A 26,691-nucleotide genomic window follows, 5' to 3' on the forward strand; every position below is an offset into this window, starting at 1 on the left:
TGGTTTTCTTACTATTCAAAAACAATTTTAAAAGGATTTCAAACTCACACTGCACAGATTCATCATCATTTATACTAACCAGAATGCTGAGCTGAAAGCAGAAGCTAGTTATTCTGTGGCAATGAAGACAGTGGCATTATACATTTATAGTCCTACAATAATAAAGCTCCAGATGCTGTGCAGGAGTAAAAATGCTACAAAACAGAGAAGGTACTTGTTAAAAATCTCTTGTTATTTTCCTCTCCATTGAGGCAGAAGAAAGAAACTTCTACTGTTCACGAAGATCTCCTGGGGAAAGAGACGTAGAGCAAACTCCAGTTTGGAGAAAACAGTAAAACTGAGCACCTCTGTCCTTATTCTACAGCCTGGTCTGGCAAGCAGAAGCAGTCAGCCTGACTTCCACTCACAGCTCTCAATAGGCCAATGCACCAAGTGAAAAAAACAGTGGTATTTTGGAGGAAACTTTGGTATTGAATATTTCTGAAAGACCCCTGACTTTCAAGTTGGGTGACTAAATGGCTTGTGACTTCTAGCCATGAAAGGTCACAGAGAGCAAAAAGAGACTGGCTTTGCTGGTTCCCATGTTGCTACCAGAAGAAAAGAAAAAACTACAAGTACCCTACACTTGTTAAGTGCTTGGGAAATAACTGGGAGTGAAGACAAGGAAGTAGTATTGGGCTACTTTCCATGCTTTTCAGGGATGCTGATGTCATTTGAATTGTGCACTGCCTCTTACTGATTGCAAAATTTTACTCTGTGCTGATAGAAGGGAGAACTTGTTGGGGACCTTATCAGGTTTAATACTATTTATTACCTCTCCTTGTCTTTGGTTTTGTTTAAGAGACTGCATATGTTTTTAAATGTCATTTTTAGGAGCACAGAGTCCTTTAGGCACACGTATCTGATTCCTAAAAATGCAACAGTAATATCAGCAGGAGTTTTCACAGAAACTTTGACCACAAATTTTAAACCAATTGACTTTAGCCTAATTAAGTCAGCAAAGGGCCAACCACTCAGATGGCGGGTCTTAAACAATGAAGACTACGGAAGAGCTGGCTGTCTGGAAAAAATTCCATTCATGATGTATCAATTAAAAAAATTTCTGCATTAACCTAACCATTAATTTTCAGAAATTAAAAATTTATAAAGATAATCATGAATTAAAACAAAACAACTGCAATTACTTACAACAGAACTTAATGTAATCATAAGAGGTACAGATTAATGGAGTTACTGAAAAAGCAGTTGTGTTCATATCATCATAACAGAACGTAACAGAATAAAAGATTCAGATGAAAACATCACAATTTTTCTATCTGCCTACATTGTACATTCTTCCTAACAACTGATTTTCACAGTGTTTGCTCATTCTAGTTTGAGATGATCCATCTAAAGAGACTTCTACAATTTATCTTATGTCTACAGCCATATTATAGCCTATAGAACTTTGAAAATGTCTGCCATTTTGTCTAAACTTTTGTTTTGACAAATTTGACCCTGCAACTGCTAGTTAATCTGGAATCAGACATAGCAACATCCCCATCTCAGCTGGCATGATCTTTCCATATTCCTGCCTTTGCTACACATTCACTTTGACTGTTATTTTCCATCCAACTCTTGAAATCCTGTTCCTAAATCAGTCTTCTCCGTTCTCTTATCACTAGGATGCTCGTCCTCTCTGAGATCTTTTTGGTAAAGCAGCACAAAAAATAACACTCCATGTTCATGAGGAATTTCAACCAAAACATGAGAGAAAGGTGCTCTAACTAGTGACTTTTCATACCCTGTGGCAATTTGGCCAGTAGATGACAAGGATTCAAATAATCATAAGCAGGTAGTCTTTTAAACTACTGGGACAGTGACATCTTTTGATGTAGAAATAAATAAATGAAGGTATAGGATTTAGCCTAGAGAATCTAATTGTTGTTGAAAATAAATGTTATTAATAGCTCAGATAATGAGTAACCTTTGCTGCCAAGTAGAATAACTTACACATGTTTCAGAAAGCCATTGTGCAGAACATACATATCACATTTATTTCTACTTATTTTTACAATTAAGAACTTCCCCTGTAGGAAAACACAAAAGAAAATGAGGTAAACAGCGAGGCAAACTGCAGAACAGGTCTTCTGAAAGCTTGGCAGTAATAAAAGAGGAAAGGGTACTTAATCACTAAAGCATGCAATTTAGCTATGATGTTTTTTGCTCTGGTTTATTATTGAAATAAAACACGATGACTGAAGACATTTTTAATGCTTGGAAAGTAGGACAGGCTCAGTAAACCATAGTATCTAGTATATGCATTTTGTTCTACTTTTACAAATATAAAGTCATACAAAATTAAAAATGTGACTTTATGTTCTACTTCTGCTTTGACAAAAAAAAAAAAAGCAAATACCTTGAGTAAAATCTTTCCTTGTTAATGAAATAAAATTAGGTAAAGAATGTGGCAATACAACACTAGTGGTTTTCGTTTTTCATCTGAACAGAAAGTAAATGCTGGCTTATCTCTCTGCTCTCAGTCTGATCTTTCTATCACAAATCATTTGCCTTGTTCCCACTTCAAGAAGGTGCACTGAGATTTTGAAAGCACACATACTTCACTACAAATTGTAGTTATGATGAGGATCCAACCATCTGCCAGCTTTCAATTTATCCACTGCAGGACACAAGATCTATTTCAGAGAATAGGCAAACCTTCAAAACTTACAACTGAAAAAGGACTGACAGAGAAGCAGGTAAAACATACATACCGAAAGCTGTCACACAGAGTATTCATCAGGTTTCAGTGTATATTAGAAGTTCAGTTTTGGAACAAGGTTATACTGCTACATTTAAAATAAATGTTCTCAGTTATTTGCAGGGTTTAGGTTATAAAGAAATAATTTTGTTAGGAGTATTTCCCAGAACACATTCTTCAAAACTTCACTTTGTTCTTGACATAAATTGAAAACAATAATATAGATATGCTGTATACAGGCTTCGAAGTGACATTAAAGAGACACATTATCAATATGTTTAAAACATTTAGAAAGCTCAGCTTTGCATCTTTCTAAGTGAATGACTAGATACTTAGACTTAGTAATATCTGTTCCAATAAACTCCTGTGTGGGAAATGTTTTGAATAATAGTTAATTTATGCTGAGGTAGTGACACCATAATATAACTGAAATCTGTGCTAATAGGAAAAAAGAAGCCCCTTCCAGCTATTTCTGCTACAATCAGCTGCAGCAATTTTCACCCCACCTCTCTCTTTCGCATAAAATATTACTTTCAGTCTATGTGAAAATGCTTGTTGCTAATTTTAAAAATCAATAATTGCTACCTGTCATCCATATGGAGAAAACCGAAAAAACCCAGGCAATAAAGAAGAAATTTTCATGTACAAGACTGATATATATTTCTTTTATAAATTTCTGCAATAAAAGAGAGCAATTGCAGTTAATGTTTTTTTCATATAGCCAAAACATTAAACTCAGTTTGGGTAAGACTCCGGGATTTAAAATGCATGCAAAATTTCTAACGTTGATGAGAATGGGCCAAACAATTTATTCCAAATAATACTTCAAGGGGGTTGAAGTATCAGAATATATTTTCCAGGGCTATGGGTTACTTAAAACTCACCCTAGTATTCCTCTGATGAATGAATGAATAGGTTGATTGAAGTCTCATCAGCTAAATAAGTTATCATCAGTTCTTTGGTTCGAATGCTCGGTGTAAAGTTGGTGATATGCATTGAGTGGCAGTGCTTAGCTCTATCTGAATGCTGAACTTTTTAATTGCAAGTACAATAAGTAATAAACAAATCCCAAAACTAATACACTATTTTGGACAAAACCCCCACCTGTATGCCATAATTTTTTTTTGCTTTCATGAATTGTGTCCTTTCTTGATTATGAAAAGATTCTTAATTCCCATAAACATATAACAGCATGATCCAGGAATGGTCATGGACTCAGAACATCACAGATTCTCTAAAATACTGACTAACTGACCATCTCTAATACATTCATTAGCTCGAGATATTGTGATAAATCATTAATCTAACTGTGGATAATTGCTTTAAGCAATTGTAGAAGGATATTTTCAGATTGGAGTCCTATAGATCAGATCATGGTTTCTGACTCCTTGTTTTAAATGGCTTGTGTTACTCAGGGTAGGTGCTCCCAAAAAGTTATTTCATAGTTAAATTGGATGCATAATTAAAATGTTTCAGTTATTCTGAAGTAAGCACCTTCTGAAAGCCCTTTCCTCTGAACAACAAACAGATAAAAGTGCATACATTAAAATCCAAATAAAAGCCTATACATTGGGAAATTACTGCATGGTAACTGACTTCATGCAATTTATATCATTCCTTATTGAATATTCTAATTTAAGATGTCGTTTCCTGTATTCAGTGTCTTTTGCAGGAATCTTTACCTACAAAAATAAATATCTTACCCTCAAAAAGTCCGTGTGTTTTTCTTCTTGATCTACAGAGAACTATCATAACAAAGTGATAGCAAGTAAAAATTATTCCTTTCCCATTTAGTGAAGAGGATATTGATCTCTGAAACTCACTGTTATATCCCTAGCTGTTCCAAGAGTGAAACATAAAAATTCCTTTAGTTTTCTGTTGATAATCTCTTAATGCATACAAAACACACTCACAGACCAAAAATAGTATAACATAATCACTTTTTTTCCCCCCAAATCAGTATAAATTTGGAAAAAAATCCTTGTTCTGTATGTCTGGGAAGAACAGTATTTGGGAATGAAGGAGATGTAGATTTCTTGACAAAAATCAACAGAATGCAAGTACACATTTCTAAGAGAAGAAAAGAGCCCTTGGTATATAGGAAAATAATTTCTACTTTAATGACAGCTTTTACTTGAATACCTTCAATTAACTTTGAAAAAAGTAGGCATTGATACTACATGCAGATTCCTACTAATTTCACCACTATCCATATTCATGCCTAAGCAGAAAGGAAGGAAAGACCATCCCTTGTATGGAGGCAATTAAGTACAAGTGAACATGTTAAGTGGCCAGTGCTGTGGGTACAATTCAATCAAGCAGATCCATAGGGGTGGTTTTGATATTCTTGTCACATCAAAGAAACGGCTCCCAGAAGAAAAAGATCTTAACGAGTTAAAAATGAAATCTGAATAAATAAGAATAACTATGAGTGAAAGAAAGAATGAGCACATGATGGCAACGGCTGGTGCTACCTTGAAAGTGTTATATAGTGCTATTAGAATGGTGTGTTAATTTTTTCCTCATAAATTTGTCAGGTTCAGTCACCAGGGAAAGGCTAGCATTCCAGTTCCTTTTGTTAAAGATATATCTATCTTACTGAGTCTTGACAGCCCTATCATGTCAGCCCTCTGTAGTAGCAAAAAGTGTTTCAGTAAGGAGGAGGAAAAAAAGAAAGGAAAAAAAAAGTGAAAACTGATGTGATCTACTCTGCTTCCTGTGGGCATATTTCACTATAGCAGATCTAGAGGGATGCTTTGTTATTCCTGTCAGATCAAAGAAAGAGATAACAGAAGGAAATATAAGAGGAAAAATATAACCCAGAAATGAGAGTAGCTGAAAAGCATTGCATTTACTTCTTCATTATGACTTTTCAAATTATTTAAAAATGCTAAATATCAAGTCACCACCAAAGAAATAAATATTGCATAGGCCATATGCTCTGTTAGCTGCCAGAAAAACTGTTCTACTAGGATTAGTTTACAGGCACAGCAACTGCCTGTCAAACACTAGTAATTTTAATCATTTTTCAATTTGCTGTGTGAGTTGCGAGTATCCTCAGGTATTTTGACAGGTGGCTGCTCAGAAAAAATATCTGAGTCCACTAGCTTCACACTGCCGTGCTTTCCTACACACACGCAATTCCTGCCAGACTGGGGGGATACAAGTGTTTGGTGAAGATGCAGCAGTCACAGGGAAGTCACTGTAAGCTGGATTTTGCAACTTAACACAAGGATGATACCAAGTTAGTCTAAAGTCTAGGGCAATCCAAAAGCTGAAATGGTTTTTCAAAATATTTCTAATCACAAACTAGGTGAAAGTCTAAAAAAGAAATAAACAGAGGTCTGGCTATGATTTAAAAACAAACAAACAAACAAAAAAAACCCAAATAAAACTAAACAGAAAACCTGAAACAGGATTTTTCTTCAACTAGATGTGCTTTCAGTACTACATATGATTAGCCTTGGATGCACTAAACTGCCCATTTTTTTGTGTTTAATCTACAAGGTATTAAATTAAGGTAGTAATAAGCAAAAATAATTTTAACTCATCTGTTTCATTTTCTAATGACCAGAATGGCTTTGTTTTTCCCTTTCAGCCACAACACTTTGTGTCATACAAGGTTCTAACTTGAAAAAAACACATCTCTAGGATTTTTTAATGCCCAGATTTCCAGGTGTTTGGAGAAAAAATGAGGCTCCTAAAATCTATAGACATTCTACGAGAAAACAGAGGAGGAATTGTATTTTACCAAAGAAGTGGACCAGTAGCACTGGAGCATCACAAATAAACCACATTTCCTATGTTGTTCTTTATACATTAGCATTCTCAGCATCAATCCCCTGAAGTCAGCCAAGTCTGTCCAGAGGAAAGGATTTGGATTATGATGTAAACTAACAGTAAAGACAATTCCAAATAACATCTAATGTCCAATATAACTACTGTTTACATATTAAAAAGAGATACAGACTTTGTACCATGGATGTTCTGTCATGTTTCTCCACAGGAGAAGACTGTCATGGTAAAGTTCATTATCAATTACTGCCTTCCGAGTACAAGATGAGTTAAGCTGTCATAATTTTCTCAGCTAGAAATCCTGTGCTGTCAAACAGTGTCAATTTTTAATCTGACAAAAGGAAGAAAATTATCTGTTATTTTGACCTCTAATTTCTTGACATTTTAATGTTGTAATTGCTGTGGTTAGTGCTGCATCCATTATTCCACCTATCAAATAAGAATGAATCAATATCCTTAAGCTGTTCTTCAAGCTTTCACCTCACTGCTTTTACTTTCAAAAGGAAAGAATTTAGCAATAGAATAAAATAGGTTGAAATAAAAAAAATATAATTTGGGGGCTGGAAAATGTTTGTTACACATTTTTTTCCCTCCTCATTACAATATGAAAACCATTTTGCAATGGGCAGAATAAGAGAGACCATTAGAATGGATAGAACTGGAGAACTTCCCAATTTCTAATCATAAAAGATCAAACCCATAAAATTCAATTTTATACATTCTGTGGAGCATGTAAATCAGAACTTTCATGTTGCTCTCATCTCTACTTGAGATAAATTGTTATCAAATATTTTTTGTGGTATGAGAAAATTACAAAGTTGTTTGAAAAATCAAAATCAGTATGTTGAAATGAAATCAGTTTATTTTACCCATCCAGTGCAGCTCTTAAGTTGCCAAAGAGTTATTACAGAAGCAGACGTATGTGATTTCATAGACTGTAGTAATCTAAAACTTAATTCTATCCACCATTCTGGTTTCAACCATTGGGAATTTTCAAAATGTAAAAAGAAGAAAGCAAGTCAGATGCAAAGTCTTCTACTAAATAGGTTGAAAGAGAGAAAAAGTACAGGATGGTCATTTTTCCACTGTTAAACAGTAGAAAGTTCTTGGAGGTCTTCCAACACATGTGAGAAAGATGCAAGGAATGGCAGGGATAAGTTGTTCCACCATTGAATACTTTTCTTCTAGTTAGATGGCTACTGAAGTGACTTCTTTAACATTCTTCACAGAAAGCTAAGAACATATTCCTTAGTGGTTAAGTGAGATGCTCAAGCAAAGGGTAAAAATGAAAACACCAAGGTATAGCATAAACAGGTCATGGGGCCCTGCCAGTTTAAATTATGTCTTTCAATCAACTCAGACCTAAATGGGAGGTTTGCTTTTTTTTTTTGTTTGTTTGGAGACTTATTTCACTGGATAGATTCTGCTGGGACTCAGCTCAATATGAAATTAGTTACGGCCACAGTTTGAAGAGGTTACTGCCATGCTTGAGCCCATTGGCCTGATAATGGCTCCTGACAATAAGGTTGTATTGATCGGCACATTTTACCACCCTTTATTGAGAACACTGCCATCTTCTGTGAGACAAAACCAAAATATTTCAGTTTGTTTACAAAATAAACATCAAGAGCATTTGGATACTGAGACATGCATTTTTCTGGATAACTGCAGAGTGCAATCAATGATAAATTGCAGTGTTTCTAAATTAAGATGCCAGACATCACCACCTGACACTGTAAAACATGATAAACAATTGTTATCTCTATTTTTAAGGGTGCTAGTATTCCTATCCTTAAATTTCTGCATTTATAAGGGGTCTTCAGAGGTATTTAAAATATCTTTTTGTTTTTAATTTATTTTCTGGAATATCTACAAAAAGCCAAAATAAAGTAAAACAAAACCAAACAAAAGCAAAACAAACAAGAAAAAAAAAGCCAAGCAAATAATATATGTATTTGTAACAGAAACATGACATCCAAATATATGGTCCACTAGATCATCAAGATGTCAAATGCTTTATTACTACATTAGAGAATGTCTGCTAGTTTTATAAATAGAGTCCAGGAAAACAGAAGGCAGGCCTAAATCTGTCTATATTTACACATGTACTGTTAATCCTGATTAGAAGTGAGTAAAAAGTACTTTTTAAATCTTCTTATGACAAAGCACAAATCAACAATGCCTGAGATCTCTTGCAGGAGAAAGCACACTATTTTTAAATGGATGCATTCTACTTTTTATCTATATATAACAAAAATTAGAAGGATTCATTTTTCCTGGACTTGTTGCCTTCTCATTACTAACAATGAATTTTATTTACAAATCCAACTTGTGGCAATGAAGACATAAAGTTAAATAGCCCAAGAAGAGGTTTATATGTTTTTGTCTGAAAGGGCATGGGTTAGATGTACAAGTGAGTGAACAAAAACATCTCCATTAATTTTTTTAAATTTCTGATGACAAGTTATGCATTTAAGTAGAGTCACAGGAGAGCTAAAGAGTCTCATCATGTTATAAGATGTTAAATAAGGTGAATAGACAAACAGACCTCAATCCCACAAGCTCCCTGTCGGAGAAGGCCTTTAAAGTCAAGACACAGGAGTCTGTCCATGCAAATCAGGACCTTAAGCTGTGAAAATCCCTTGTGTTCATGGTGCTTGACACCTGTTTTATACTTTAAAAAGCGTTGCTTCTTTGTATCTCTAGAAAAGCATGACTCTTTTCATGCTCAACGTTTTAAATTCAGAAAACTATTACGTAGATATCAACATTAAATATGTGAGGCAAGGGGAATCAAAGCAACTCTAGTCATTCTTAAAACTAAGCAAATATTAATTGTTTAGAAAATCTAAACTTTGCAATGCATAGAGTGAAAATCCAGTTCTAGGAAGCCAAGGGTCTGAATGGTTTTTTATTTCCACTCCTAAAAAAGCATCAAATGCAACAGGATGCAGCAACACACTGCTAAAAACCAACATGACAAAACCCAATAGTTAGCTGAATATGAATGGTTTCTCAAATCTATTTCTCTCTGAAATCTCTAGATTTCTGTCTCCAAGATTGGAAAACAAACAAACAAACAAACAAAACCTCATTGCTTGGCAATGTATAAATTATTACTGTTTTGCATACAGCAGATGGCAGCTATCTGGGGGAATGGAAGACTGTGTGTAGAGCTTCATCACAGCAGTACTCATCTAGCAGCTGTTGCTTCTTCACACTTTGCACAAAATTTCAATTGTTTTAGCCAACAAATGGATGGTATTAGAAAATCATAATTCAAACTAATAGTCTTACTAAAAACAAATACAGTCACTGGAAGGAAACATGTATCACGATATCTATAACAATTTTTTAAAAAAATTACCAATTCATTTAAAATACTTGTATATATATACACATATATATATTTTACGCATACATATATACAAACATAAATACTTGTATGCACAACAAATAGCAAACATTTTCTGTTTAGGTAACAGTTTAATTATACTTTATGTGATTAAAACAAAAGTAATCTGAATATTTGCTGCTGTAACTCTACCAAATATATTCTTTCTCAGACACATATTCTCACCAACATCGTCTGACTGAAAAGGTTAGATTTTTTTCCCTATGACGATGATGCAGTTTTTTCCTTCAGTTTTTCAGTTCTACTAAGTGAACTTAATAAAAGTAAATGATAAAAAGTAGCAGACTATATATTACAGAATGTACATTGCATTACAATTTCCCACATCATAACTGACTATTAAATATATTAGGGACATCTGTTTTATTGCTAGTTTATTCAAACTTGCTTCTGAAGTTGCCTAGGGACTAAATTCTGAATCAAGTCACACACCAGTTTTCTCCAGCAGTGAAAGATGGAAGAAGTACCATTTCTTGTGAGATGACAGCAGTTTTTAGAATGAAATGGTAGTAAACACCTACCTCCCTGAGGACAGGATCAGTGATACTGTCCAGGTTCACAGAGCCTTCATATGTTAGATAGTGGAAAACATTGAGTGCACGCACTGCTTCTGGTCCTCGTTGCTTGTAGCCAAATATAAGGTCAATCCACTGATGAAGCTGACATGATACAAACTCACTTTCCAGGGCCTGCAAGTGAAATTCAGGGTTAGGAAGTAACTGAGAAAACATAATGGGTATTATTAAATTTTCTGTTCAGGCTTATTTTATACATTTTAAATCCTTCAAATATTAAAAATTGTAACTGGATATACTGAGAGAAGGACTAAAAGGATATTCTCTTTTCCCTCATTTTATATCATGTTTCTTCTAAGATACTGGGTTTCTCCTAACTGCAAGGGTTTTAATTATAAATTTTTGGGCTCGTCAAGATACATAATTTTTCAAAATAACCTGATGGAAGTGGGAAAAACATTCAAAAAATCAATCTTCCAACTCATTTTCTAACTAGTTCAGTTAACCTTAAATCTAAAATGAAAATTTGAGAATTAAAAAGCTGTATCAGGAAAATGAGGTTCTGAACTCCATGTGCACCTTGTGACTGGTTTCTCAAAGGAGAAATCAATCACAATTTTCCCACTCATTTCTGATATTAGGTTGGTTCACTACAGAAAACAGAAGCCATGACTAGCTAGTTTAAAAATGGGTTCAAGGATTGCTATTCCTTTGCTCAGCATGTGGAAAGAAGTTAATTCTAGACAGAGGACATGATGATAGTATTACTCTTGAGCCTGATCCAATCAATATGCCTTTATCAGACACAACTGGCATCTTTAGTAGATATCACTGCCTGAACTGGAGTTTCAGAAAGCTGAAGGTACTACACAGTTTCTCTTTACCCCCCTACCAGACTACTTGTCCTAGTTTTCCATGAGTCTGTACTTTGATTCACAAATAATTCTCCTACAAAGACTCACTGCATATTTAAGATAGCATCCTGGCACACTCATTCCTTTATTCCTAATGCTACCTTCAAATACAAACAGTGATAAAGAGGAACAGGTATTTAGATAAATATTTATAGTTCATTGATGAAGTTTTTATACATGTCCTTGCCCAAACTCCATCATAGTCCCAGTTTTGAACAGTGTCATATGCCTAGTTCCCTTTGATGAGAACAAGTGCAGTTCAGTTCTCAAATTTGGGAACTAATTTTTCATTAGTTTATTAAAAAATAATAAAAGAAAATACAGATTCACAGAATGGCTTAGTTTGGAAGGGACATCTGGAAATAACCTGGACCAAAACCTCTGCTCCAGCAGGGCCACCTAGAGCAGGTTGCCCAGGACTGTACCCAGATGTCTTTTTAACATCTCTAAGGATAGAGACTTCACAATCTCCCTGTGCCAATGCTCCATCACCCTCAGAGTGAAAAATATGTTTCCTGATGCTCAGAGGGAACCTCTTGTTTCAATTTGTGCCCATTGCCTCATGTCCTGTCACTGGGCACCACTGAAAAAGATCCTGATTTACTCTGCTGAAAAAATACCAGCCTTAGTACAATTTATTATGTAAACATCTATGTCAAGCTTAGTACTACTCACTGCATACAGGTAGAGCTGAAAGTTACTCTGTACGTTACCTAATACTCTTCATTCTCAAAGACTGTGGGTTTTTTTCCTTCCCCTGAGAAATCCTAATTCCTCCATTGTTTTTATCACAGTGCCACTACTAAGCACAAACACTACCCAGCTACGACAGTTTCACGTCTGCCCAAGGAAAGTTCAGATTCTTCAAGGAGATAAATGTTGGGAAAAGATTATTCATTTTGTTCATTTACATCAAAAGGAGGTTGCTTCCAAAATAATCATCGGTCACTGTAGCACCCTGCCGTTCACTGCTTACAGGCAGCTGCCCCCTGCCCCCCCCCCCCCCCCCCCAGGAACAGTCTCAGATAGGGCAAATCACATGGGGCTGGCTTGCTGGGTATCGCATGCGATCGTTCCTCAGGTATTTTCCCTGTAATGATCATCATGGAAGAGGAATTCTCTGTGCTTTGGTGGAAAACTGGACCCTTTTCTGTCAAAACTGGGGACTATTATTTCTGAAGAAAATGGATGGGAATGCTCCGGCTTAAAAGCTGACATGTGGTTCAGTTTTAAAGGGCTTAAGTTCAACATACTGTAAAAAGCTTTAAAGAAATGTTGCAGACAACCATAGAAAGTTTCATTGTTTCTTTTTCAAAATCAGAAGTCACCACATGCATATCGTGAGTGATATTATTGAAATAGGATTAATGTTGCTTAATACTAAATACGAAATACTATTAAACTAATACTATTTGATTTCAAAGTATGACTGCCAATGAATAATTAAAAAATGCCAAATCCTTAATTATGTGACACTGTGTGTGTACAACATGATACAGTCAGCAACTACATCATCACATATAATCTTTTTTACTGGACTTTTACCTCAATTGGAGTGCAGGATGCTAGCATGCAAGGATAAAATTAAGTATGCCACAGTCACCACAAATAAAGCATTTCCTTACTTTTAAATGCTTAATTTTTAATGTTCCTTTTGTATGTAATAAAACATTTTAAGAATTTAGGATCTAAAGTCTGTTATCTTTCCAGCATCAACTTACAGTGAGCAGCCTAACTGTTCTCTTGAGCATCTGAACTCTGCATCTTTAAAGTTCCTTTCCATCTGTATCTATAATTTACTTATTAAGAAGTAATTATGAAAAATTATCAGGCATTTCCTTTGCTCAAAAATAGCATTGTTACTTCTAGAATACAGCATTGCTACTTCTAGAGCATTTCAGGAAAATGACAAAGCTTTTGACTATTCAAGAGTGGGAGAGTAAATTTGAAAAAAATCAACACTTGAGTTGAATGAGCATATTTCTCCCATTATCTCATCTAAAATCCTCTGGTGTTAGAGTCACGGAAACACAGAACAGTAGAACAGTAGAACAGTTTGGGTTGGAAGGAACCTTAAAAGATCATCTAGTTCAATCCCCTTGCAACGAGCAGGGATATCTTCAACTAATTCAAGTTGCCCAGAGCCCTGTCTCACCTGACCTTAATGTTTCCAGGGATGGGGCATTCACAACATCTCTGGGCAACTTGTTCCAGTGTTTCATCATCCTCATTGTGAAAAATTTCTTCCTTATATCTCCTCTGATCTACCCTCTTTTCATTTCAAGTCATTATCCCCTGTCCTCTCTCAGTCAGTCCTGCTAAAAATTTTGTCCCCATCTTTCTTATAGGCCTCTTTAAGAACTGAAAGGTCACAATAAGGTCTTTTTGGAGCCTTTTCTTCTCCAGCCTAGATAAACCCAGCTCTCTGAGACTGTCTTCATAGGACAGGTGCTCCAGACCTCCGGTCATCTTCATGACCCTCCTCTGGACCCATTCTAACAGGTCAGTGTCCTTTCTGAGGATTCCAGAGCTGGATGCAGCACCCTAGGTGGGGTCTTGTAAGAGGGGAGCAGAGGGGCAACCCTCAACCTGCTGGTTATGTTTCTTTTGATGTAGTCCAGGATGCAGATGGCCTTCTGAGCTGCAGGTGCACTTTTCTGGCTCATGTCCAGCCTCTCATCCACCAGTACCCTCAAATTCTTCTCAGTAGGGCTGCTCTCAATCTGTTCATCTCTCAGTCTGTATTCATACCAGGGGTTGTCCTAACGCAGGTGTAGGACCTTGCACTTGGTCTTGTTGAACCTTGTGAGGCCCATGGGCCCACTTCTTGAGCTTTTTCATTTCCTTCTGGATGATATCCCATCCCTCAGGTGTAGCAACCACATCACTCAGCTTGGTGTCATCTGCAAATTCCCTGAAGGTGCACTTGATCCCACTGTCTATATCATTGATGAAGATATTAAACAGTACCGGTCCCAGCAGAGACCACCACTTGTCACCGATGTCCATCTGGACATTGAGCTGTTGACCATTATCCTCTGGATGCGACTGTCCAACCAATTCCTTATCCACCAAACAGTCCACCCATTAAATCCACCTTTCTCCAATTTAGAGAAGGATGCTGTGAGGGACCATGTCAAAGGCCTTTTACAAATCCAGACAGATGACATCTGTAGCCCTTCCCATGTCCACTGATGTAGTCACTCCACTGTAAAAGGCCACTAGGTTGGTCAGGAAGGACTTGCCCTTGGTGAAGCCATGCTGGCTGTCTCAAATCACCTCCCTTCCTCCATGTGCCTTAGCATGGGTTCTAGGAGGATCTGTTCCATGAGGTTCCCAGGCACAGAGGTGAGGTTCACAGTTAAGTAATTCCCAGTATTCTAATTTCTACCCTTTTTAAAAATGGGTGCAATGTTTCCCTTTTCCCACTCACCAGAGACTTCACCTGACTGCCATGACATTTCATGGAGAGTGGCTTGACAACTACATCAGTCAATTCCCAAAGGACTCTGGGATGCAACTCATCAGATGCCATAGACTTCTAGTATGTTCAGGTTCTTCAGGTGTCCATAAAACTGATCTTCTCGTACAGTGGGAGAGACTTTGCTCTCCAAGACCCCATCTTGCAGTCCAGTCACTCGAGAGGTGGGGAAAGAGAGGTTGCAATAGAAGACTGAGGTAAAAAACTGTTGAGTACCTTGTCCATTACCATCAGTTTGTCAGTCTTGCTCATGGGGGAGGTACACTTTTTTTGACCTTTACTTTTAGAAGAGTTAGGAGAGTTGAACATCTATGTTATATTTCCTTGAGGCAGTTTCCACTCACATGACAAGCCCTTACTAAGCAGCTTGTCATTTCAGAGAAGGCTTTACTGACCCTGGCAGGTTTGGAGAACTTCTATTTCACAAGGATTAATAGTTCTTTAATAACTTATTAAATGAGTTACTTTTTAGCAGTTCAATATCGTGTTTATCTCCAATTCTTTAAACACATTTATTGTACTATGTTTAGAGGTCTAATGGTTCTCTAAAGAACTTTGGGGTCTTTAGGTCCTTGGGGAAATACCTCCGTTTCTTGAGAAAATTGGGAGTAAATCTGTGGCATGAGAATTTAATTATTTTGAAATATAAATTTCAGAACTCCACACAAATGTGGCATTCAGAAGAATTACTGTCAAGGAGGCTCTGAGGATGTTGGAGGTATCAAGGGGTAGTAGCTGTGTGATGTAAGACTGGGGTGGTGCAGGATTTGGGCCAGATACCAGAGTGGATGATGGAGAAAGGAGCCAGAGCTGTGAAGCAGAATGACTCTTCATGGGCCGTAGCACCACACAGCCTCCAGCTGCAGGCTGCAACAGGTGCTGTGTGATGTTCATGGTGCCCCAGTCAGGGTGTCCTGTGGGGTAGGGCACTGGGCATAAACAATAGGTAGGGTGCACTCAAGAACGAGCCACTAAAATGTTACAAAGTCCCACTGGCCCTCAGGGAAAAGGCTTCTGATCTGTGCTTTATAATATGGATTAATGTTAGTCAGGAGAAAGCTTCTTATGTCAGGTCTGACCTGGTTTGCTGGTGTTTCTCCAAGTACTTCTGCAATGCTACTCATGTGATACTTGCAGAATCCTCTCCCTAATTTGCTCTAATGCACAGGCTGCTCCCTATCCATGTAAGTGCCTCCTGAAAATTTATGAGCTGTTCACTGTCAACAGTACATCGTTTGGTTTCTCAAGAATATGCAGTGCTCAGTAGGGAATAGGGTGAGAGAATTTACTGTATAGAAAATAATTTGTAGGTACAGTAGGAACAATATATAGAAAAAGATAACAATAATATCCTCAAAATAGGCTGGTGCTAAAGCATTTTTCAAGAACATTTTGGTTATAAAACATTTCCGGGGTTTTAATTTTTTTAGCATCTCTTTAATATGAAATATAAGAAAACTTTTTTGTTTAAAAAAAGCAATAATAATTATTACTTATATAATGATGTAATATTATTTATGGTTTTTGAAGATTCTTACTGTTAAACAGAAATCCAGCTTGTTTTCTACTATAATTAAAATGTACAGAAAACAGAGGTTAATTCAGGCACTCTCAAACTGAACTTGTTTGATTGAACAACTGTTATTAGGCTTCATTTTCAAATAGCAATATTCCAGTCAGTATTTTTTCATGGGTTTTGTTTTGAGGAAGGAGTTTCTCCTGTTACTGTTTTCAGTGAAGTGACTTTTATTGCCAGCAGGTAATTTGCAAGCATTATTACACATCTAGTGTATACATATTTTGTGGGGTTTGTGTATTTGCAGGCAAGTGTATGCACCCATGTTCCATAGGCCGAAAATCTGATCTGTAGGTGTTGTAAAATACAAATAGGTATTAGTAAGTTTATGTATACACTAAAAAAAAGTTAATATAAACCAAGTTACTGCTTCCTGGGAACAAGCACTGTATCTCTTTTCAGACCTCTATGCAGTATGAATGCTGCACACTTCCCCTCTGCTTATCCTAACTTGATGTTAAAAGTATTTTTCACAGAGATTCCAGTAGGAGGCAGTGGTTTTTATTGTAACGTAAATTATGTGCTCTGTAAAGTGTCAGAAGTTCTTGATTTACAAAATATGCTATTCCAACCTCTTCCTAACACAACATTTTGTGCTCTCCAGGTATTTCGTGTCACCAGAGAAGTGGAAAGCTCTAATGCTGCTCCTTGTCTGGACCACAGCTGCATCTGTCTCTCCTGTTTCTGCAGGTCCTGCCTTGCTCCCTTCCCTTCCATATCTATATCCTATCTGTCTCTTCAAAAAACCCTTGTATCTTGCTATTAAATTATATTTAGTATATTTAAAAATATTTTCTTATAATTACACTGAGGTAGTTTGGCTTTACAGATCTGCTCAATAACAGACCATCAGCCGTTTCAGCCTGTGAGCTGGGTTTTTCTCCTCTCCCCTCACATCTGTGCTCCTCTGCAGCCATTGCATATACAGATCCTCTCTACCCAATATTTCTCCACCTTATTTACCATTTCTTGTACTTACTATTGATGCAAAATCCTTGACTTTCCTCATATAACAAACCAGGCAATACTGGTATCTGAAATTAATTATGTTCATTTAAGCAAAGTAATATTTTAAAAGTTACACAGAAGTACATTTTACAGATTTGGGTTATTCAGGGATGTCTGCACAGAAACTGATCCTTTATGTAAGCATCTTCAAAATGTAAATAGGATTCTTCAGTAATATAGGAAGTTCAAAACCAAAAAATCATTGCTATTTCCAAAGTAGATTGAAACCCCTGTTGCCTGAATAAGTTTTAATTGCATTGAGAACTAACCTTGGCAATCCACAAATAAAATCAAAGCTACTACAGAGGAAGTAATATCAAGTCTTATCTTGTGCTTATCTGGTAGAAAAGAAATGTCAACTGCTGCTGAATGGTGAGGAGGAAAAGATAAATTTTCCAGATCCTCCTAGCAAAGAGATTGCATACTAGATGTTTCTAATGACTATTCAAGAAGCTTTTTAATTATGAAATACTATGCATGCTTCTGAATAGCCAGGAAACTGTACAAAAATGTAATTGGCAGCACAAGAGTGCAAATAAATCATTTCAGAGACAGAAAGAAAATTCAATCTTAGTAACAGTTATGTAATAGGAACAAAATATGCATAACAAAAACAGGACACCATTTAATCTCTCAAAAGTATAATTTATAGTGAATGCATTTTACTCAGCACTGCAATTTGTAATTTAATATGTGCATAAACCATAATGAAAATATCATTGTAATTAACTTTGAATTACACAATCTCACATCTTTTGTTTCAAAACTAAAGAATGCTTATTATAAAAGCTCTGCTTCAGTGTTTCACAGTGGTGTTCCCTGCCTTGATTTAACATGCTTGACTTACTGACTGAATCTGTTCTATTTCTGGCTCTCAGGATTGCTCAGAGTCTGTAGGGACTGAGAGGTTGAGTAGGACTACAGATGCACATCTGTGGAAGGTTTTATGCGTGGCTTTTTTTTTCCCTGGTAAACTGGGTGATTATGATTGATGAGCCCAGCATTAGCGTAATGTTATCAGGGACACTTTCTGCCTCTGTCCTTTGTACCACCGCTGAGGTCAGACCATAATCGTGTTAGCATTGAACATAGTGCTTTATTAATGTTTCATGAGTAACTCCATAGTAATCAGTCTAGGTTTGTATGGATAAATAAAACTGCTACAAAAATCCCTAATGTATACACTGAGTGGTTTAGAAGCTACTGTAATAGGTCTTAAAAGTAACTTGATTGAATGTCTTTTCTGGTCTTTAGAATAAGTCTAATTTTCATAAGTTTAAAGGAATCTCTTTTGATGGAAAACCATATCCACGTTCATTTCTGTGTTTAGGCTGAAGCATAAAACACCCAGCTGAACAATTAAGTGATATAACTCAAAACCCCTGCCTGCCATTTATTAATTTGCACAGAATTTTAGTAAAGCTTGTTAACCAATTGGTTAAATTACGTTGATTTATGACACTGTGCCTCTTGATGTTTTATTCGCTATTCTCTGCTTTCTTTGGTAAGTCTCAGGATGAAATGTTGGAATTCTTGCTGTGATTTAAAGAAAATGTTTACATTCATAAATGTGCAAGTAGTATATAAGGATTTGTACTTACTCCCACATAAAATTACACATTAGATATGCCTGCAGCAAGCAAAAAAGTATGTATGAACACAAGAAAATAGTGTCAGCTAGGGAAAAACAAGATCCCACTGTATGTTGTGCTGTACCACATAGGATCCTCTCCACTGAGGTGAAATGACTACTGCTGATTTTATTAGACATGGGATCAGGATAACGCTTACTTGAAATATTTCTCAGTTTTCTGTAAACATGTTCTCTGCTTGCTCGCTAAGTTGTTGTAGAAATTCCAGGCTTGCACAAGCTTGTTGTGTTTTACATGTCAGCATCACACCCAGGCTATCTTTTTTTCTTAAGATAGATTCTTGTATAACAGTCAAACTTGGCCTGGGGATGACCTAACATAATACATCTGCTGTCCGGTTCAAATAATGGAATCAGACATTAGGGTAGGGAATGTCAACCTTCCCCAGCCCTTTATATTTGTTCCTTTGACCAGTCCCAGTCTAGTGACCAAAAAGACAGTATACAAGCAGTTTGTTGTATGTGTTAACAAAACTCTCCATTAAGAAGTGTTTCTGAAAAATTATTACACATTCAAAGTATTGCATTTTCAAAATGTAATTCCATTACTTCTTACTGCATTTATTGTGAATACTATCTGCATTTTTGTGAAAGGGATTATCCTTCTTTAGCTACTTGCTCTTTTATAATAAGCTTTGTAAAATATTATGCATATATCATGTTCTTTAAAGTCCCAAAGTTATTCACTTTGCTTTTATCCTCTGAACTCCGTCCAAATATGAACGCTTCTTCTGTTTTCTGGTCACCCAGATGTGAATCCAATATTCCAGGTGCAGTCTCAAAAGAACCACAGACAGGTACAACTGTTTACATCCTCTGTGATGCAATGATTCTCCATAGATTGCATCAAAATACACTTATTTCTGGTGAATAGAGAATTACAGTTTTGTCTAATCTAATTGCCACTTATTGTCACCCTTACCTTGATACTGCTCTATTTTTGGTATTATTTTTGTTTCCAGACTTCTGCTTCTTATTGAATATCTTTAATTCTTTCCTTCCAAGGTGATTTTCAGTGTATTTTATACATCTAATTCAAATAAATCTATGCCTCTTTCTCTTGTTTTCCAGGCAATTCCTAACTTTGTTATTATTTGGAAACTTCCGCAGACTTCTCACTTGAAGATAGCATGTATCTGAACCAAACTGAATTTTAACTACTTGCTTAACACTTTTAGCAAGAGCATGATCATGGGATCTTGGGATGAATAAAGGCCACACAGAAACTGCCTCCCAGCAAAACTGTATAATAATGGTATGATGCTCACATCTGTGGGGAAAGAGGTGCAAAACAGTATCGGAAGGGTCTGACACATATGGGAGATAATTTTTGATTTTAGAAATCTGCAAAGCATTCAATTAGTTGAAACCTGTAATTATAATACTACTCTAATCTTAATATCAGTTTGTCTGTCTCCTGGCATTCTGAGCAGACTTACACATGTATAGAATCAGTCATTACCTAACTATCAAGTAGTGTAGTCCTAAAGGGATTTAAATCCTGTACTCTAAATTCATGCAAGCAGCTCATTTCTTCAACAGTGCAAAAAAAAAAAAACCAAGCAGAAATTGCTCAAGGGAAATGAAAGAAACTAAAGATAAAGCTTTTCTTCAGGTTATCTCTTATCACATAGTGCACATATCCTCCTATTAATCATTCCATCTTTGTGGAAAGGAAAGATGAATAAAACTCAATTTAAGATACAGGAAGGAAAAGTCTTTATAAAATTTCTGAAAATGAGTCCTTAATATGCATCTCTCATCACATCCTTCTGTAGGGGGCAGCTTGTTTCTCCTTTTCCACAAAGCAGTCACACTACTGTTCTTTCAGATGCCAAAATTAAACCTTTAGGTCAACTTTAGTGTGCTTACCTTTTGGCTCAGTTTGGGTCTAGCCACAAACACTACCCAAGAAAGGGCTCTGTGCAGCAACACGGGCACTCCAGAGTACCTGTGATTGCACATCCCACACTTGAGAATGCTAATGAACTCTAGTGATCCTTTGAGGACACCTCCTTCTTTACTAGTCAAATTGCACTTGAATTTCTTTCCATCAGCTGTGACAATTATTTGATTTTAAAAATGATTTTACAAAATATGCAGCTATAAGAGAAATCAGCCAAGAAACATTGTTCAGGTTCTTCCTGTCAATGACAGACTAATCTGTCAATGACAGAATAATTTCTCATAGCTGTGTTTCATATGTCTCAAGTGATGAGGTTGCACTCACTTCCTTAGGAGACCATTGTACATATGTCAAACTACTTACTCTTCTAAATGGAAGGTACTTCTAAATCATCTACACCTAGGAATAAATTTGTTTTTATAACATTCCTTATTCTTTTGAACTTCATAGACCTACTTTTTTCTATCAATTCTTGAAGAACAATTTTCTTTAAATAGACAGTTCTTCAAATTAAATTGCCAAATTGATAAAAAAAAAATAGAACCAAACCAATACTAGATTTACAATGCTACCACAAAAGCACTGTTGGGAATAATGCATAAGCTGAACAGTTCTGTAGCTGTATAGAAAACCATAGCTTATCAAAATCATAGTCCTGACTCTATAAGCAAGACAAGCAATATGTATGCTAAGGAAGAACTATTTCTAGAATAGAACCATAAATTGAACTACTGCTGACTAAAGCATCAGAATATACCTTGCTATTCCTAAAAATTAATAAAAGCATACATATGTATGAACTCTATCAATAATAAAATAATTATCCATCAAATGAAAGGAAAAAGATAAAACATAAATGTTCTTTCTGCTTAAATTCTGCAGGCCTTGTAATAATTTACATTAGATCAGTTCTTTTGCAAAATTTCTTCAGAGACTGCAGTTGTTGGCTTATGTTCACATTTCAACACTTCCAGTTCATCTCTGATGAACAGGAAGTGCATATCTTCAGGCGAGTAAGGAATACAGGATGTCTTGCAAGACAACAGCATTTACAGCAATCCTTTATTTTTTTTAATGTAGAAGGTGGTGAGGAGGGACACACAAATTTTTTAGGCTGTCCCGCTCATGCCCATCTGATGCTCTCTCAAGAGAGAGTAAATAACTGAATTTAACTTTCCATAATTTGGGCACATGTAAGGAAAATCCACTGTAAAATAAAGGGTTCTGTCAAGCAAGGCAGAATTCAAATTCTCCTTCACTTTTTACTTTATAAATCTAGTCCTAAAGAGATCAAAACAGAATTAGGTTAGCTTGTTAAAACATGGAACCCCTTACTTAGGCTAAACTAAAGTACAGCTTACCATCCTGTTGATACGGACGAAGTCTTCGGGCTTCTTGGCCCATGGAGGGAGATCAACATCATTCACGACATTTTCATCTTCCCTGATTCCCAGATTATAGCCATTACTGTTGACAAACATCTCTGGTAGGTAGTAAAATTCTGGAATTAACTCCTAGCAAGGAAAAAACACACAATGAGACTTCATATTTATACAGAGATGTTGAACGGTGCTCCCAGAATCAGGCTCCTTCGTAGTACACATTAAAGCATTCATGGTTTTGTTTGAGTCTCTGTGCACTTGTTTTAAGAAACTTTATAATCTGTTTTCTTGTACTTACAGTCAAACTTCTTTCTCATAACAAAATATTCAACCTTTGTTTTCCCCATACCTGTTTTTACGAAAAGCACAACTTTGGAAAAGCAGTGCATATCATAAGGGAGACCTCTTCAGAATAACAGATACAAGCAACTGTATGCCAGGCCTTCAATATGAAAATACATTGGATTTTTTAATCAAGATTTAACAAAAATACTTAAAAAGTGAAAAAGTTGCAGATATAACACTGTCTTGATTTTAGTTTCTCCATATTTTTTAATTGCATAAGAAAAGGCGGCAATTTGACTACTTATATAAAGAAAAATAACTCAGGATGAATGATTTTTTCTACTCTAAGAAAACTTCAAAAATACACAGAGAGAAAGATATCAGTACAACAAATGCCCTTCAAACAGATATACATGATATTTAAAATATGAAATATAGCATAGCATATTTCATGTGAAACATAGCATAGCAACTGCATAGCAACGGTTATCTCCATAGTATAATACATTACAGATAAGTAAGGGTGTGAAGTTATTCCCAATTTCCAGAAGAGCTAAATAGAAATTCATTTTGACAAAATAAATATTGCTATTTTTTGCTATTATTTTAACAGTAAGTATTGAACTGCAATGACAACAGAAAAGCTTTAAAGCTCACTATCTCTTTTCTAATATCCAGATATAGATTAAATTCACCAAATTACATTGTTAAAAGCATTATGGCCTTCAGTTGTGTAACATGATCAAAATTGTTGACACAGCACCTGAAACCTGAATCTCTTCATGGGCCTTTCAAAGGCTGCAGACATGCAAAGAGTAAAAAAAAATCACTGCAGACACAAACTTATCTAATTAAATCTGATTTGCAACTCCATAGAGAAGAGAGAAGTTAAAGTATAGATGGTCCTTTCAAATTCATTAAGTAAAAAAAAAAGTGTACTTGTTACAATTTTAAGCATGTTTAGAGAGGCAGTTTAATTGCTTCTTTACATTACTTTAATACACTACAGTTTGAATTCAGATTAGACTAAAATGCAATGCCAATTAATATCTAACCAGTGCAAAACACTAACCAAGTGAGACATCACTGAACTTGGATAGCTCATTATGAAACAATCTTCTATTTCAAAAAGAAAAAAAAAAGAAATTACTACACTCAGTAAGTAATAAAGCAGCAGCTAGAGCAAAGCCAAAGTAAAAATAATCCTGAATATTCTATAAGGTTAAAATAAAAAAGATTATTTTCCTGACAATCTTAAGTTTTATTATATACATCTCTAATTTATTCAGGGTATTTCTAAAAGCAGCCTTACCCCCTTTTCCCCAAACAGGATTCACTAAGTCTCAGGTACCAGAAGAAGCCTTTCATTTTTCTCTAATGAAGCCCAAAGAAGAATGAATAATCCTCACAGCTGGAGAAAACTATAGTAATTTTTCAGGAGTTCAACAAATTATTACTAACTCAGGACTAAGAGCAGGTTACAACCCAACATAGGCTACCACAGAAATTACTGATAAACTAAGATCATTACCTTAAAAAAAGAAAAAAAAAGGAAAAACTCATAAGGACCTCAGAATTATGAAATATGAAAAATTCAAAATTAAATTAAAGGCCAATATTCAAATGAAACACAATTTATTACAGAAAAAAGTAAGCAAAGTTTGCTTCTATTTTGTATGAAAGCCTTGAGACACATATCACAGAATTTTAATTATTATTGATCTTTATTCAATATGGTGGCATACTAACCTGTAATGTCACAGGAAGCAAGACTTTTGATTCCATCAAAGATAAGTTTCCTTTTTCAGTTTTAAATGTCCTAGCATGTAATTGTGGACTTTTACACCTAACATACCTGAAAGATTTGTGCTACCCAGAGACACATCTAGTGTTTAACTCAATTCTACTAACCTTTCGGCTTCAGGGGCATCTTGAAACAAAGGGATTTAAGTCACTGAGTATTTTAATGGTATTTCCATTTAGTAATTTTATCTTTGTTGCTCTTTGCTTTCAGTGTAATTTAATGTTCCCTTGTCTGGTATAGCAGCAAACATAAACAGAATAAACAAAAGTATATTATTAACTTTCTTCATAAGATTTATTGTGTTGTGTATGTTTAGTTCAAACTGCATTATTCCTGTGCTCTGGAAACTAACCAGTGCCAGACTTATAAATCCTCTTCAAATAACACCCTCTCTAAAAACCTAGTAATTTCAGTTACACATCTCGTGGTAAGGTTTTTCCGGTATTTTTTTTTGGTTGGTTTGTTTGTTTTTTTCTTTGTTTGTTTTTGTAGTCTTTTTTCTTGTTTTTTGGGGGGTTTTGTTGGGTTTTCTGTTTTGTTTTTTAGTCAAAGTAACAAAACTAAACATAATATTATAGAAAAATTAATAAACATGCTGTGTTATAGCCTCAGCATTCTCTCCAATGTTATTTTTAGTGCAGCCTACAATTTTCTTTGCTTATTTGAGTACTATTTAGCATGAATCGAATGTTTTCTTGAAATATGAGCAATGTCGCATGTGACCTTTCCCAGATACTTACATATTTCCCATACTTCATATTAACCATTCAGCTTTCTCTGGTAGCATTCAATATTCCTCTAGTCATTCTGCTGTCTCCACTATTGACTAGACTAAGAAACCACAGCACTTAAAAATAGCTCAGATAAATAAATCCTTTTTCATTTCTAAAGAATGAATTAATATATACTAAAACACAGACCTGCTGTGAAAGCCCGTGGCACCTGGTATATATGAACTTGTTAACATTTGGAATCATCTTCAAAATGTGTATTTAGCTACTTAGAAGCATAGAAAATACAAATAACGTAGATAAGCATCATAGAAAAGTTTGGTTTTATGTGTCCAATTTTTATTCTGCTGTGAAAAATTAAAGCAGCTGTCTCTTCTATCTCATGCCAATGGTAGGTGCTGGCTGGGGATAGAAAGGCCAATATGCCCTTCCCCAGGGCCCCTGAGCATGCTTTGCTAGGAGAAGTATAAGCTGGGAGAAGTAGAGAGAGGAAGGATTAGCAAGGACAGTGAGGCACCAAGGATGGAGCTTGAGAGGTTGCTGTGAAAAGTAAGGAGAAGAGAGGAGTGAATCTCAGCAGAGACGATAAGATGACAACTGGGCCCAAGAAGCCACTGAAAGTTGCAAGAAAAAACTCAAGAATGCAGGAAAAAATAACATCAGCAATGGCTAGAGATATTTTCAAAACCTATTTACATTTTTCTCAGCTAAAGTTTGGGTTTTCTTTGTTTCACAAATGGCTATGTGCCAGTTCATATTCTAATAAAGATTATGACAAGAGAGCGTCAGCTCTTTTAGTGCTTTTCCTGTTATGGATAGGAAACAGATACTCAAATAAATACTGCTTCAGGGTCATATTTAGGGAGGTGACCTTGTCCAATCCTCCGTTTCAGATGAGGTTCAGCTATGCCATCTATCCTACAAGATATCTGTCTACCCTGTTGTCCAGAATTTGAGTGACAGGAACTCCACAATCCTTCCATCAACTGACTTCAGTGCTCTTCATTTGAGGAAGTTTTACCTATCAACTGGCTTGAACCTTTCATTACACAATCTAAGTCCATTTTCCCTTGTCCTAGCCATCAGTCTATCCCAGATACAGAGAATAAATTACTATTTTCTCTTTGCATAGTTTATTAAATGTTTGAAAAGCATTATTCTACCAGCTCTACAGTCTTTCAGCTCCTAAAAGTCTAAATGAAGGACAATGATGTATTGCTCCATTGCTAAGTTTTAGTTAGAGAAGTGCAAAATATAGTTTCAAACTCCCCAAATGATCTAGCAGAATTATTGCTAAATGCTGTATAACTTTATTTACTCCTATATATACTTTGGCCTTATTATATTTTATCACATGCTTATCACACAGAAGCCAAAATAAATGCTTTTATCAACTTCTGTATTCTTTTGATCGGAGATTGAGATTGCATACTTTTCTGACAGCATCTGTTATTTTTCATTCATTTAGCACAGAGTGTAATTTGTCAG

At 35.7% G+C, this 26,691-nt stretch overlaps 1 protein-coding gene across 4 annotated transcripts in view; it reads right to left on the bottom strand.

The window, feature by feature from the left end:
* NBEA (neurobeachin) overlaps positions 1–26,691 on the bottom strand; it is a 474,839-nt gene that overhangs the window by 36,717 nt on the left and 411,431 nt on the right. For all 4 annotated transcript variants that reach the window (XM_027650993.1, XM_027650984.1, XM_027650977.1 and 1 more), the window contains 2 exons: positions 22,363–22,515; positions 10,472–10,639 (listed from right to left, as the gene is read on the bottom strand). In XM_027650993.1, the coding sequence (XP_027506794.1) occupies positions 10,472–10,639; positions 22,363–22,515 (321 nt within the window). The remainder of the gene's footprint in view (positions 1–10,471; positions 10,640–22,362; positions 22,516–26,691) is intronic.

This window comes from Corapipo altera, unplaced genomic scaffold (assembly GCF_003945725.1).
Source record: "Corapipo altera isolate COAL_440 unplaced genomic scaffold, ASM394572v1 0, whole genome shotgun sequence".
Classification (NCBI taxonomy): Eukaryota; Metazoa; Chordata; class Aves; order Passeriformes; family Pipridae; genus Corapipo; species Corapipo altera.